The 15,837-nt window shown below is 38.4% G+C and overlaps 1 protein-coding gene and 1 long non-coding RNA gene across 2 annotated transcripts in view; one reads left to right on the top strand and one right to left on the bottom strand.

Moving 5' to 3' along the window:
• Positions 1 to 445: 445 nt before the first annotated feature.
• scn1laa (sodium channel, voltage-gated, type I-like, alpha) overlaps positions 446 to 15,837 on the bottom strand; it is a 34,826-nt gene continuing 19,434 nt past the window's right edge. Inside the window, exons 18-27 of the mRNA XM_046054902.1 lie at positions 13,532 to 13,664; positions 13,267 to 13,421; positions 12,785 to 12,958; positions 12,494 to 12,616; positions 5,869 to 6,144; positions 5,663 to 5,719; positions 4,741 to 4,878; positions 4,489 to 4,593; positions 4,115 to 4,385; positions 446 to 4,002 (exon numbers count right to left, since the gene is read on the bottom strand). Of these exons, the coding sequence (XP_045910858.1) occupies positions 2,810 to 4,002; positions 4,115 to 4,385; positions 4,489 to 4,593; positions 4,741 to 4,878; positions 5,663 to 5,719; positions 5,869 to 6,144; positions 12,494 to 12,616; positions 12,785 to 12,958; positions 13,267 to 13,421; positions 13,532 to 13,664 (2,625 nt within the window). The 3' untranslated portion in view covers positions 446 to 2,809. The remainder of the gene's footprint in view (positions 4,003 to 4,114; positions 4,386 to 4,488; positions 4,594 to 4,740; positions 4,879 to 5,662; positions 5,720 to 5,868; positions 6,145 to 12,493; positions 12,617 to 12,784; positions 12,959 to 13,266; positions 13,422 to 13,531; positions 13,665 to 15,837) is intronic.
• Positions 10,970 to 15,151, top strand: LOC123974303. Its single transcript, XR_006825814.1, has 3 exons — positions 10,970 to 11,100; positions 12,769 to 12,981; positions 14,689 to 15,151. It is a non-coding gene; the product is annotated as an uncharacterized LOC123974303 (long non-coding RNA).

The raw sequence follows: 15,837 nt of genomic DNA, 5'->3' as shown, positions 1-15,837 counted from the left end.
AGGCGGTTTTTGAATAAGTGTAGATTAATGTGCTTCAGCTGTCAACTACAACTATAACATGTTTATCACTGCATAGTCAAAATTGTCAGACCAAGGTAGACAGGCTGACTCATGTTTTTATAGAATTTGTAAAATAAAATACCTCTGTTTGTGGGAAATAAAAATAAGAAACATGTTGAAATAGAATCATTGTGGTATATATTAGGTGATGTTTAATTTTTTTTTTTTTCACACATTGCCTACTCTACCAACTGCAAGCAATGCATTTATGCCATTTGTGCTAGTTTCAGTGCCCTGTCAAGAATAGGCGTCAGCCTCTCTGTCTCTGGTGCCCTTTGAACAAATGACACATGAGACCGGCCCTATGTGACCCAGCTGTGCCCAGTGCTCTTCTCACTGGAAATCCTTCAGCTTATTCAAAATAATGCACACTGAGATCAGGACAAAAAATATGAACAACATTTAGAAAAAGAAAAGAAGAATTATTAAGACGTATCATTTTACACCAGTTCTAGGATCTCTGCACCAGTTTCATGTGAATAAAAATGTGCACATCACAATAAGAAGGAAATCCCTTCAAACTTCAGAAAATTTAACTTTACATGGGTAAACGAGGGACACAATGTACCTGCACATACTGTAAGAAAAAGTGAAATGAAGCACACTATTGCTGAGAAGCTCAGGCCCTGAACAATGTGGATACTGGAAACGGAAAACCAAACTCTCACAAATTGCTACTCTGCTACTACTTATGTACTGGACTGGTAGCTCTGACCAGCAGACTTACATTTTTGTTTTCAACTTAAACAAATGTTGATGAACATTGCATGATGAAAAGAATTGTTACTGTAACAGAGGATTTGAAGAGACAGAGTGACAGACAGTTTCACCAGAACATGTTAACAGGATCATTTGTACTTTAAAAAAAAAAGAACATGCAAGTGACACAAAAAGCAAAGTAAGCAAAGCATAACACTGAGCCAGCATTTAGTCTCACTCTAGTAAATATTTTTCCTATAATCCCCTTCCCTGAAACTGGACAATACCCAAATACAACAATACATACATGTTTTTATATGGCATGATAAAAATAAATGAATGTTTTAGGCATACTTGAGGTACATATATAATCTTTATTCTTCTTTATTCGTTTCAGTGAAATGGGTTATAGGAGTGTCTTGCATGCAGTTTACTTATACACTACAAGCAGTGTGCATATGAATGATGGGAGATGCTAAATTATATGTGATCAAAACATTCTTTCATTATGCATAAAGTATAGTGTAAGTACTGAACGTTTTTAATTTCATGCAAAATATACTTACATGAATGGAATTATATTTTTTATAACATTGAACAACAGATGTAGTTGTGACACAGTTTGGGTTGATGTCATAGCTCTGTGAAGAACTGACAAACGTAGCACAACTGCACACTATAAAATGTAAACCGAAGAAGGAAACGGCCAAGGGCAGATGAAATGTAGGATGCCAAGTACTTAAGACAATCATTCAGAATATTCTGAGCTTTCATCCAACTTAGATATTTATCATGATAAAGATTGTGAGGTAAACTGTAGAAAAACAGTTTACAAAGCACACAAAAACATAAAAGATCAAATTTCCGTTTTTTCCAGTCACCATTTCCCACTAAAAATATGCAGTTAAAGGTCAAATGAAGTGAAGTCATAGTCATATAACATCACCAGTAATCAAACACAGGGTCTTATGAAAAAAAAGATTACCGTCTACATAACAGTTTTCACGGACATTCATTATTTTTACCTCACAGCTCTTGCTGAATGTACAATGTCTCTGTCTACCTGAATATAGTAGAACATGGTGAATATATTTGGTTTTATATTCCAGGTTATAAATAGTAATTGTTCCATAAATTCCATAATCAAGAATGCACAGCATTTTCATCATCAAAGCAATGTAGATAGAAAACAGATACAATGAGGAAAAGGTGGACACATGGAGGAAACATTTCGGAGAAGTAAAAAATTGTGAGATGAAATATGGGAATGATGTTTTTCTGCCAAGTGTTACTCCCCTGACACTGATAATCAAACATAATCAACTCACTTGGCTGCATTTGTTTGGACTGTAGGCTAATGTCATGTTTCTGTAAAAAACGGCCATGTCATGGATGTATACTTTGCGTCATAAAGCATGATGGACAGGGATAGAGCATGATAAAAATAGTACACTCTAGCATGCATAATCATGGAGAAACATTCATGCAGGTCAACATGTCTTAATTAGCTGCAGCAACTCTGACACGGTCTCTTGGATTTGTCAAGTATTCTAAGAGCTATCAGTTAGCAAGACTAGCCTAAGAGCACTGATGCTCACTGTAAAGACTACCCCCTGAAGAACAACCCTTTTGAAGATTTAAAAAAAAGTTTATAAAAAGTCAGTTGACTAAACTATAAATTCTTAAAGTAATAACATTGTTATTATACTGTTTTTTTTCTTCTTGAAAAATAAGTAGGTAAAGTAATACAACAGTCAGTGATATAACAGTAATTCAAGACACTGGATAGCAGGACTAGCTGCAATAGAAGATAAAGCATTAACTAATAATGTGTCTTCCCGAACACTTCCACATCCCCCAAAATAGCCAAAAGCTATCCTTGCTCCTTAACAATTGTCCCATTAAAACCTGAATGAGCCACTTATCCATTTTAGGCACCATCCTTTAGACTCAAGTAAGCACGGTCAGTTTGGCATAGATATCCATACTAAGGAAGGTTGTAAACATTTGGTCATTAATTAAAATGTCTTTGTAGCATTCCAGCATTATTTTACAGATCTTGCTCACTGACATCTTTGCACAAGACCTCCTTTTCCCTTTTGTCTTTTTCATATTTGTTTTTTCCATTTGTTGTCACACTGTTAGATGAGGGTTGAGTTGTCGCTGAAGGTGTCAGTTCACTTTTATCTGCGCTAGAAATTTCTTTGAGTTTGTCTGCAACAAGATTGTCTTGTTCAATGATTGTTTCATCCTTTTGATTGTTATCACTGGCCGTGTTAGAGGACTTAACGGCAGCATTTCTCCTTGCATACTGTTTGTATGCTCTCTGGATGACAACGGCTGATGTGTCCTCCTGTTTGCGGCGGAGCGTGGTAGTGATGGGTTCGTACGACAATTTGGAAGGATTGGAGGCCATGAAGCGCTCCTCCATTTGCCCCCTTAAGATATCCATCTCCCCACCTTCGCCCAGAACACGTTTTGTGAATGCAAACAGGATGTCCAGGCAGTGAATGCGTTCACCACTCACCATGGGTAGATCCATAGAGATCAGTTCAAGCTTGTTAGGTTTGGCTACACGTAATGGTGGTTCCAGAGCATCTGCAAATTGTGACAGTTTATAGTACTCCATGAATTGTGTTGCATGAGGATCAAACCTTTCCCAGACCTCATAAAACATTTCAAAATCATCTTCACTTAGTGGGTCTGCGCTCTCCTCTGTGGCCACACTGAAGTTTTCCAGGATGACTGCAATGTACATATTCACCACAATCAGGAAACAGACGATGATGTAGCTCACAAAGAAAGCAATTCCCACAGGAGGATTTCCACAGTTTCCTGTAGTAGGACTGCCAGGGTGCTCAGTGGAATTGCTACAATCTTCTTTATCTGTATTGAGAATGGGAGCTAGTAGGCCATCCCACCCTGCTGAGGTGGTGATCTGAAACAAACAGATCATGCTGTTGCCAAATGTCTCAAAATTGAAAAGGTCATCAATGCCTGCTTCATGCTTGACGTAAGCAAAGTTTGACATGCCAAAGATGGCATAGATAAACATCACCAAGAACAGCAAGAGACCAATGTTGAACAAGGCAGGGAGTGACATCATCAAGGCAAACAAGAGTGTGCGAATTCCTTTGGCACTTTTAATAAGACGGAGGACTCGGCCAATCCGAGCCAATCGGATGACTCTGAACAAGGTAGGCGAAACAAAATACCTCTTTATCACCTCTGCGAGAAACAAACCTAAGGAAAGAAAGCAAAGCATATTAAACAAACTGTAAACAATACATGTATACAGACAAACTTCATGATTTTAATTTATAAGAGCACCACAGTAAACAGTGGTGAGTCATACCAAGGATTGACAGGATGACTACGATGAAATCAAATACATTCCAACCATTTGTGAAATAGTACTGGCGAAGCGAGATTATCTTCAACAAACACTCTCCAGTGAAGACGCAAATGAACACTTCATTTATCCTGTTGAGAATTTTGGCCGTTTCTTCTGACTGGTCATCAGTTTCCACCATCATGGCCACCATATTTAGCCATATTAGAACCATTATTACAATATCGAATGCTTGTTTTGAGGTGAGGTCAAAAAAGTATCCTTGAATTTTGTTCTGAAATGGTGGAGAAAAAAAAATGCATTTAAGGTGCTATGAAACAAAGATCACATTTGTAATGCAAATTACAGTAAATGCAGTCATGATTAAAGTTACATACTGATGGTCTAGGAATAGGTTTTTGTGGTTTCTTCGACCCCAACTTTTTCATGGCATTGTAGTATTTCTTCTGTTCTTCAGTCATGAAGATGTCTTGACCTCCTAGGTAAAGAGGGGATGTGAGGCATGTTAAATCACAGCAAAACTTATGAAGAGATACTGCAGAAAGAGAAACTGAAAGCAAAAACACTGCATCTCCACCACAATATGTCAGAATATCATATTTGGCTTAGAAAGTAGATTTAATACATATCTTTTTCTTTTGCTGATTGAAATTGTCTATGATGACACCAATGAAGAGATTGAGCGTGAAGAAGGCTCCAAATATGATGAAAACAACAAAATATAGGTACATCTTCAGGTTGACCTCATACTCTGGTTGTTCTTCTTGCTATATTAAGAAAATGGAAACATTAGTATGTTAAGTAATAATCCTTAAGATTTAAGTCCTGATTGATTTGGCTACAGGTAGTAACAGCATGTGAGATTTAATACAACAGGTCCTAGAATTCTGGGGGAAGCAAAGACTCCTTGACCAAACCTTTGGTGTATTTATTTACAGTGAAGCCAAACATGTTGTAATAATTGCAATTGATCTGATTACATAACAGCTGGGCATATAAAACCGAGTTAATATACCCTTGAAATGGCGTTAAAAACAAATAAAATAAATAAAGCAGTACAGTAATATGTAATATGATGTTTTTCAATTTTGCATGGACAAAGGTATCCATCTCAAAAAATAACAAGCTCTGTTACTATTTCTCATGAAAACTATTGACAGTGTTTTGCTTTAGTATTGACAGATTTAAGTTGCCTTGTACTAGACAACACTGAAAAGCAATGCATTGTTTTCTGTGGTATGGAAAATGAATGTCAAAGAAAAACAATTAACTTATAAAGACAAGCTGAATATTTGTCATATAACAACATACAATAATCTTTATTGTATTTCTTTTTAAACATTTGTTTGGTTTGTTTTTATATTTAGGGAATTAAATCTGCCATCCAAAGAGATAATTACAGAATCAATGCTGGAAAAATGACCATAAACAGAATCAAAAAAATGACTTGATTTCATTAAATCAAGTATTACAAAGTATTTGGATATTAACTAATTTATAAGATTACAAAATGTAACAAACAGGATGAACTCAACTTGACAATTTGATTACCTTGCTTTGAGAATCTACAGCAGCATACATGATGTCCATCCAGCCCTTGAATGTAGCCTGTATAGAAATGATTATTACCAAAATATATTGTAATAGCCCTTGTTCTGTCTATCATTGCCAATTTTCTACCAATACAGCAGTAACATAGTTAAAATTCCTCAGATTGTAATTATCCAACACTTGACATACATGATTCTGTTACTTACGACTTGCAGCAGTGCAAGGTAACCAAAGCCAACATTATCAAAGTTGACTTTGACGTTCTTCCAGCGAACTAGTTCTGGGTCCTTGGCCAAACAATCATTCATGTTTTTCACCTCTGATGGAAGGAAAGGCTTGTCTGTGGTTTTGTTGACACAACGGCCGTACTTCCCCGCAAATAAGTTGACTCCCATGATGCTGAAGATGAGCCAGAAGATGAGACATACCAGCAGCACATTGAATATGGAAGGAATGGCTCCCAGCAGGGCATTGACAACCACCTGCACACCAACACAAAAACATAACCCATCTGTACAGCAGCCAGAGAACACAGAACGTGGGAATGATGCACAACACTGTATACTTTGGTAATGGTAAGAATAGGAAAACACAAGAGTGAATGTTTCAGTGCCAAAATAAACATCAGCATGAGCTCATCACAGCTATGACTAACACCAACGCTCAAACACATTGATAACTGCATGGTATAGGTGGGGAAAGAATTAGGAAAAGAGGCTGGAGATGCTGTGTATCTAAAAGTGGTTTAAGTGGGTTACAACTAAATTTTTAAGAAACATTGAAACAGAACACCTTGTAGAGGCAGGATGACACCACAAAATGTGCTTACTGTAAATGGAAACATGAAGAAATCATGTTAAAGAACCCATCAAACAACATCCAAAACAGTGAAATTACAACAGAAACTAATGTAGCACTATGGATGCACATGAAGAGGCAGTTCATGCAAATGAGGGAATTTACTGGCTACCATGTGAGGAAAGACCAACATTTTTAAATCTAGACCACAACAATATGAAATAAACTAATCATTTAGTTTAATCATTTAATCATACCCCATTCAGTTTCATAAGTTATCAAACCCTGTTAAAACCATGCTTGCACTGCATGACAAAATATTGTAATGGTATGAGATGTAACAGAAATATTTATATATATAAAATAACAGACATGGCCCCGATAGTTAGACATTTTGGGAAATAGGCTTATTCGCTTTCTTGCTGAGAGTTACTGTGCTCTCAGACCAAAAGCAAAGTGAGCGTTGGGGGGGTGAGTTTACATACAAACTCAATGCAAAGAAGCGTAGAGCCGCGACTTCCTGTTGGGTGGCGCGATGCGAAGGCAACTTGAAGGCCTTCGCGTGAGTTGAAAATTTCCTACTCGAGCGAATTTTTGCGGGTTCTAATCGCCTTCTCACGTTGTATGTGAACACTTGCAGTGAATGTACTCGAGGATTAAATTTGCGTTTGGTCTGAAAGCACAGTTAGAGGGAGATACCACTCTTATCAATCTGAACCTGGAGCCACCTGGTTAGCTTAGCAGAGCATAATAACTGGAAACAAGGCAAAACACCTTCCCTGGCTCTATCACAATGTAACAAAATCCACCTACCAGCACATCTAAAGCACACTACTTTACATTCTTTTTCATTTGTTTAATATGTAATTTGAGTGTGTCACTTGACACTTTCTTGGGTGATGCTCATGTGCGCACCTTGGGCTGTCACTCTGTGCTGTGCAAGTGTTTTGGCTATGTGTATTATGTTGTATTTGGGAGCTGAGTTTATGTTATACAAAGTCCCACTTTTTGACCCTTTTCTCTGGATCTGTAAGTATTTGATCACCCAAATGAATCTCAGCATGTTTGCCATGTTACTGCTGTTCCTACTAGCTGTGGGAACTGATGCCCTGCTCAGATGGGAATACAATCAACCACTCAACCCTGCAAAAGAAGGAGCAATACATTGTTAATCTGGGACAAAATCTGCTAACCTGATATTGAACTCCTTGCTCTCTCCCTCTGCCCATTTTACTTGCCTTGTGAATTTTATTCTACTTAGTTGTTTACATCCATTCACGGGCAAATGTTAACAAAACCACTGATCTTTTAGCCAACACATTACACAAACCGGATACCATCTCACCAGACTCCCCCATATTCATCCTTTGGGATGAATCCATTGTTCCATGTTCCATGGACAAATCACTAAATGGCTACCATCAATATGTGAACTGTATCATATCCATGCATAAGATCCTAGATAAATATTATGGCCCAGTTCCCGGAGCCTATAGGTCACTTGGATTGACTGAGCACAACATCATCATCAAAACATAAACTCCATAAAGCACTGAGGCCAACAACAAGGGTTGTTTTGATTGCACCGCATGGTACTTGTTCCTGGATTCAAGTATAAGTCTAGATGAGCAAGTGTATTGATGTGGTAATTCCCACTAAGCTGATCACTATATTCCCAAATAACAAACCGCGGGTGACCAAAGGATCTGCTGAGAAGAAGAAACAGGTCCATAGAAAGGTGAAACAGGCCATCAGGCAGGGAATTAAAAACAGCTCTAACACAAAGACAGAGAGAAGACTGGTTAGTGTGGAGGGGGTCACTGATTTCTATCTGCCTAATGGACTAAACAGGTTTTACACCCACTTCTAGAGGCCTGGCCTGGCATCTCATATGGCGGAGCTAAAACATAGCCTTATGCCATCCACCACACTCAACATCCAAAAACAGGTTGTAATAAACCTGCTCAAAGACACCCCAACCAACAAGACTTCTGGACCTGATGGCATCTGTGGCAGGACGCTCAAGCACTGTGCTGAGCAGCTCTGTGGGGTCCTCCTGCTGCTGTATCAATCCTCGTTAGATGGTCCCCAAAAAGCACATGGCTCACATCTCTGGTCATGAAGGGCCTAGAGAAGCTGGTCAAGTCCTACATCATGTGTAGTACTGGTGCTGTCCTTGACCCTCTACAGTTTGGTTACCACACTAGAGGAGTGGTTGATGCTAAAATGTTCCTACTAGAAACCATTCACAGTTACCTGGAGAAGACTGGGACCTTTGCTAGGCTCCTCTTGCCAAGAAACTAGTCACAATCTAGACCAAGATCTAATTTTATGGATTTTTTTAACAGGCAGAACTTAGTGAGTCCTTACTAATGGCACTTTATCAGACATGTTGTGCACTAGCACAGGCTCACCACAGAGGTGCATCCTCACACTCTCCTCCGTTCATGACTGTAAGAGCATCCATCCCAACCGTCACTTCATCAAACTAGCTGATGACACGGTCTTCCTCTCACGTCTATCAGGGTCTGAACAGGAACATGGCCCCGCCCTCTATGATTGAGTCGTGTGAAAATGCTCTGCTAGAGTTGAACATCACCAAGACCGCCTGGTGAACAAGGAAACTAAAAAGGAAGGAAGACTCATTACATAAAAATACCAGTATTCTAATCCTCTGTTTATTGCCAAACTTTGGTGCCAATTCTATTAAATGTATGGGAGATGCATGGGGAAACACACTAAAACTCAACATATCTTCGTCGTATAACCTTTGATGAAGTAATGCTCTACGTAGATCACACTTCAGAAAATACATTACTGACTGATTTTTCTGTATGTGCACATTCATTTATTTGCAGTTGATAAAATCAACACTTGGGCAGTAATCCCATTTTTTCTGTGGCCCTGTTGTGGCTATACCTAACGCCTGGTCACTATATCAAAAACTGTAGATTACATAACAGGCTCAGAGTTACTTTAGTTAGGGTATATCACCCTTTAGCTAAGATGCTAACATTAGTCTGTTATTAACCTCAACCACATATGCATAAGAAGCTGCAGTCCATTATAAATCTAGCTTAACAGAAATGTAACTTGCATGTAAATATATCATTGAATTAAGAAACATTCGAGCTAAATGTATCTTCAAAACACATGAAACATTACCTAAATAACAACACAACAAAATGCCATTGGCTCCATCACCCAGACTGTGAACTGAGAGGGGAGAGATGAAGGAGTGGTCTTCCCATTCACCACTACACTAACTGCACCGAGAGTTTTCAGGTGTGGCAACAATGTGCATTCAAGTGCTAGAAAGTAACCCTTCCTTCTCTTTAGGGTTCCAAGCAGCGAAGCCCTCTTGTTTTGTTGTCATTGTTCTTTCTTTTTATTTCTCTGTGCTATATTTTAGTTGTGAAAAAGGAACTGAAGGACAACTCTGTGCTCCATCTGGAGATTGTCACACAAAATATTTAAATGCCTATCCCCAAATGGATTTTTTCATTATTTATTTTTTCTTTCTTCCATGTTTTAAAAAAAAAAATGCATTTCAGCTCAACATAGTCCCAAACACGTCTATTGTTTTTTTCCAACGCACTTTAGATGAAACCACGCCCACTTCCCTTTTGTCATACATACGGGGTTTCATCTTAAGTGGATTGGGAAAATGATAGACGCATCCCAGCGCTTTTGCTTGTAATTGTCAGTCTGTGCATACTGGAAGACTTCATTTAAAAGCCGACTCCAAATTAGACACCGATTCCTTTTACTGGCCCGGGTGTGGCTACACGTTTTGACAAATAAACAGGTTTCAATTAGATGCACAGTCTGGTGTTTATAAAAGTTCATTAAATTTATGAAACCTCTCAAAGCCCACCAGGTCACCCACATGAGCTAGTTCCAAGCTACTTAGATTGCACATACACATATAATGTTTCTAACTTTTGTCACTATGACATCCTACTCTTCATCAGTTAGATTCTCCACAATTCAATCTTTAACTTAAATTTTTGGAAACCATCAGCACCACAGTATAATTTATTCAGATTTACCAGCATGGTAAACAAGAGAGACAAAAAAGTGTTGACTGTGTTATGTAAGGGACCTCCAATCAAAAGAATCAAAATGTTTTTTCATTAAAATAAACCTAGATTAACATTACTACAATATCCTTCGGCTTTCATTCTTTCTAAGGAAGGCTACCTCTACTTTGATATAGGGCATTCTTTCTTTCTCTCTCTCCCTCTCTCTCTCTCTCTCTCTCTATGTGAATGAGGTGGGCCTAGATGCACTGTCTCTCAGAGCTAGATCAAATGAATGATTCGTAATTGATAATTTATTCGATAGCTTCATTTTTATACAAATAATATTCTTACTGCTGTAATAAACAATTTAGTAGTAGGGGGCAACAACTAATCGACGTCGTCGACAAAAATCGATTATTAAATTCGTTGCCAACGAAATTAAACTTAAACCTTCACAACCTAAAACCTCCAGAGTGTGGCAGCACTTCACTCTTCAGGCAGCCAGAAAGGTCGTGAACTGCAGCAAAGCTGAGCTCTCCTGGAAACACCGGAGCATCTGAAGAGGAGGCGCGTAACGTCGTGTCTCTGTGGATGATGAAGACTCGTCTCTGTAAGGTAGTTAGCGAGCTAGCTTCACGTTAAAGCCGTGTTACTTCATGTTATGAGCTGAAACGTTTTCTATACAGTTGGTCAATTTAATTGATTACAGTAATGGTGCTGTGAGTAGCACATAAGTATGATACACAGCGGCCGCGTTCACATTCCAGATGTGCCCTGACTTTACAATCATAAACGATGCATCGCTCATGGCGACGTTCCCAGCTGGAGAAAGTGTTGGAGAACAACACCGGACAATTTCATTCTTTCTAAAGAAGAGAAAACAGTTCTCCTGTCTGTGCGTGAGGCGGTGGCCAATCCGTCCCAAATTCCCTTAAAAGAATCACGGAGTTTTGTGAGTTGTTGAGTTAGGTGAAACTATATAAATGTTATGAAACGCTGTATATTACAAAATTGTTATTATTGATCCCCTCTTGTAAATTCGGCAAATGAAATGCATGACGCTATTCCTTTCTTTGTATACAATGTCAGTTTGTCCCGGGGTTTTGCAGTACTGGCGTGCTGCTCCGTCACTGAACAGTAGATCAGCTGCTTATCAAGAGTGATTTCTGTGGAACTTTCTGTTGCTGCAGCAGAAACGTTCATTAAAAGATGCATTTTTGAAAGCAGTATTTATTTTATTTTCTTGACTGTTAATTAGCACGTGCCTAAATCAACCTCAGGTTTAATTTAAAAGCTAATAGCTAAATGAGAGGCATTGTATCATTTTGTGATTCATAATCTGAATAGTCGATTACTTGTTTCAATAATTGATAGATAATTGACTATCAAAATAGTGGTTAGTTGCAGACCTATTTAGTAGTAGCCTATTTCCCATCTTTGCTGAGCAAGAGTTTTGTGGGAAAGGAATTAAAGGCCTGTCCCATAAAGACACTGTCCTAAATATAGGCAGGCTGGGTTTAGTGATTGAAGCAAATAAAAGCCTGGGCGATTAATTGAAATTTTACAGTCTGTTTTTCATCAGTTTTTACTTTTACCCAAAATCAATTTGCCTTTGTGGATTATTTGAATTGAATGTGCCAGACAAAGAGTGAATTCCCCAAAATGTAGAACTATTCCTTTAATCAAAAATTCTCCATCACTGGTGCAATTTAAAGTGATGTTATCTAAGGGTTGACTTAAATATTTAAATGAGAACATTCATTTAAATATTTTAGTCAGGGATAAGGATGATAAATAACAGCTGGAGAAAGAGGATTAGGGAAGGAGAGGAATGCTTCATTTGCATGCATCACATTTTTAGGGTATCTACTCTCTAAATCTTGTAAAGCCAGCTTTCTGCTGCTCTTCACCAGACTACCGAGTGCACATGTTCTTTAGCAGTGCAGTGAGCTGGTGATAGACAATGCACTGTGACTCAGAGTAGGTGGCAAAATCCAGTGACTCTTACCCTCATGCCTTCGAACCGTGACAGGGCTCTCAGGGGCCTCAGAGCTCGCAGGGTTCTCAGAGACTTGATGGGACCGAGGTCCGAATATCCGATGGCATTGGCTACCATACTGACCAGTGAGACCTAGAGCACATGTACACACAGAAGTCAAGTCATAAACGGAGGGGACAGATTACACTTAGTTTAAAGTGAGCATTGTCAGATACTACAGCATGCCTTTCATAAAAAACAAAACCTATTAAAAAAATGTTGTATGTGTGTTTCTGTGTAAGCAGATGTGTTTCAACCTACATCAACAATGAGGAAGTCCAGCCAGCACCAGGCATTTGTGAAATACTTGGCAAATCCATACGCCACCCACTTCAGTAACATCTCCAGAATGAAGATATAGGTGAAGATTTTGTCTGCAAACTCCAACATTGTTTTAATGGTCTTCCTCTTCTCAATGTAGATGTCTTCAAATGCCTGGATGTGAAGACAATGACAGTGTAAGTATTATATAATTAAGTGTAAATATTAATTTAAAAATAGATCTCACTTTACTTTGCATAGAATGAGACATTTTAAGTATTTTTAACAAACCACATCTGTGAGAACAGATTAAGTTGAGACTGGGTTAACTCAATAACAATAAATTAAATGCTTTTTAAACCCTCTAGTTTGAGAATCTACTGCTTGACGAGATATGCCACATACAATATGAAAATACATGAGAGCAGCCAAATCAGGTGTTTAAAAACTTTATCTACATTTTTCTTGATGCACGGACTTACCAGTGCCCCACTGCTAAGTAGGATCATGAAGATGATGAAGCTTTCAAACCAGTTGTGTTCCACTATCCGGTAACAGGTCTTTCTTAGAGTCCACCACACCTTCCACCAGCCCACCTCCGTATTTACCTGACAACACTGGAACTTTTGCACACAGCCTGAGCAGAGACAAAAGATATATGGTGATTTACCAGTGTAATATGCAGTATGATATTAACACCAAGGTTGTAGTAGGTTAAGTGGTGATAGAGGGGGTAGTAGTGTTCACCGTCGGGAAAGCAGGCATCAGGGTCCATACATTCTTCCAGTTCAAAGTCTACAGACTGTCCTCCCTCCCCACCTGCCATACCATCCACTGTGCTGCCCTCAGAGGAGCTGAACTGGTCATCGTCATCTATAAGCTTTGGATGAAGTAGAGTAAAACCAGTGTTAGATGAGCAAATGTAATAGAGCCATGGCATATGTGAGGAGCTGACATGCTGAGCACCTGCCTGTCCATATGCATTACATATCTTCAAAATGAAGTTATTTTCATAAGAAAATAAAAAAAAAACATACAAAAAGACTTGCACAAAACATGGTATGTTTTAACTGCCACTGAAACAGATGTCAGCTGATGTCTTATTTGAGGCTGTTGGTAAGAAGGACTTCACAAGAATCACTGACATGATTTCATTCATTTGAATCAAATGTATGACGGTTAATATAAAGAACATGCATGAATTAGTATTTGCTGTCACAAGATTTAAAAAAAAAAACTTATCTGTAAATGTTGACATGACAATACTCTTCCTATCCTCTTTCTGAAGTGAAAATAATGAATTAGGACACCCTCATTAGTGCTTGTCAATCAGGGGTCTACATTATAAATGCTACTGTTGTCTAGCCTTGCCATCAACTCCACTTAATGTGTAAGAAATTACATTACACCAAAGGTGATAATGATGCTGATTAGTCACTGTCATTTTAAATGTTTTAATTATGCAGCTGCAGTTATTTATTTAGATAGTCAAGAGTATAACATAGCCTATAAAAACATACTAAAACTGTCTGCCCAATTAGAGATACTCACAAAGTATAAAGTAAAAAGTAAGTACAAAGTCAGCATTTAATAAGGGAGAACTATAATAAAAAAATAAATTGGAGATTTGAAGCCTGGTGGTGTCGTAGCCACATGGTCTCTCCTTCAGCCTGTTGTATGGCTTTCTACAGGGTGTGTCTCTTAATAGCTGGTAGATGATAACTTGAATGCCTTCCTGGAGAATGCAGGAGCACTTGGCTGTCCTGGGACCAGCTAATGCAGTGCAGGGAATGATGTAAACATGTTCCTGCAATATACTGTGAGCACTGAAGTCAATGTCTTGCTGTTTTTTGCTTCAATCCATAGACAAAAAGGGTGTATCCTTATCCAAAATTCTTTTACAGGTGCTGGATCAGAAGGCAAGAAACCACAGATCTGCTATACTATCTGCTGTACTGTGTAGATACTGTACTAATAGCTCCCATCAATGTTTTTCAAGCAATGTTTCAATCTTTGTGCTTCAATCCATCCATTGTGTTTCTGTCAAGAGTATATCAGCAATGTCACGAGTAAACAGTGATACATTTAGTGTCATTTTGAATCGTCTAAAGCATGGTTAGCAGAAAGGTATGTGATGAAGAAATAACTACGAACTGAAGAAATAACTACAAACTGCCAATGTGTTGTCATTATCCCATGTGTCCCCATCATTATCCCATATCCAATGTTATGCTATTTTCAGATTACATATATCCTGGCTGGTCAGTGGATCATTGTAGTGCAATGGATTTGATGTCACAATGCAAAATCCATTCACAGTTTTATTAAAACCCCAGAAAATGAAATGAAAATGTACCAAAAGCTAAAGTAAGAAAACTGTTATTTTTCATTAGTAAAATGGTTTTCATAAATATTCCAGCATCAACCAAAATACAAATTCACTACTACTAATACTAATACTGGAGGGTGAATGAAATAAGGCCAAAAAAGGATGAGTGATCTGCTAAAAAGGTTATTGCATAATTATTGTAAATGAGGCAGTCAATCTCCACGATGAGTGTAAAGTATAGTAAAGTGTTCTTACGAGTCTTCTAAAACTTCGAGAGAATCTGTAAAGCAGCAGCAAGCAAGCAAGCAGCAATGATGAATTTGCTTACAAATCTTCGCATAAAATGTTGCCTGTAGGCAAAAATTAGTAAAAGCTGGGACAAAATTTGAAAAAGTAAGTACATCTGCAACAATAACATTGCAACAATCATATAATAGACAGTCAGTTGGCTTCTTTTTTTTCCTTTGAGCTTTTCTCCAACACAAAACAAACAACCCTCTTAAGAGGAGGATTCAGATCCAAAGCACTCAGACTTAAATTGCACATAATGTAATCTACACACTAGTATTTTCCTGTCTATATGGCCTCTCCTCGTTAAAGGTTGTGGTTGATGCAGTGGTGGAAATGGCCACGTTTTACTGGGAGAACGATACTGGGTGGGGGTTCAGTGTGTGTGTGTGTGTGTGTGTGTGAGAACCCCCCCCCCCCCCCCCCCCCCCCCCCC

The sequence above is a fragment of the Micropterus dolomieu genome, linkage group LG07 (assembly GCF_021292245.1).
Source record: "Micropterus dolomieu isolate WLL.071019.BEF.003 ecotype Adirondacks linkage group LG07, ASM2129224v1, whole genome shotgun sequence".
In the NCBI taxonomy this organism is placed as follows: Eukaryota; Metazoa; Chordata; class Actinopteri; order Centrarchiformes; family Centrarchidae; genus Micropterus; species Micropterus dolomieu.
Note: the sequence above shows the minus strand (reverse complement) of the source record. Positions and strands in the feature narration are given on the sequence as shown.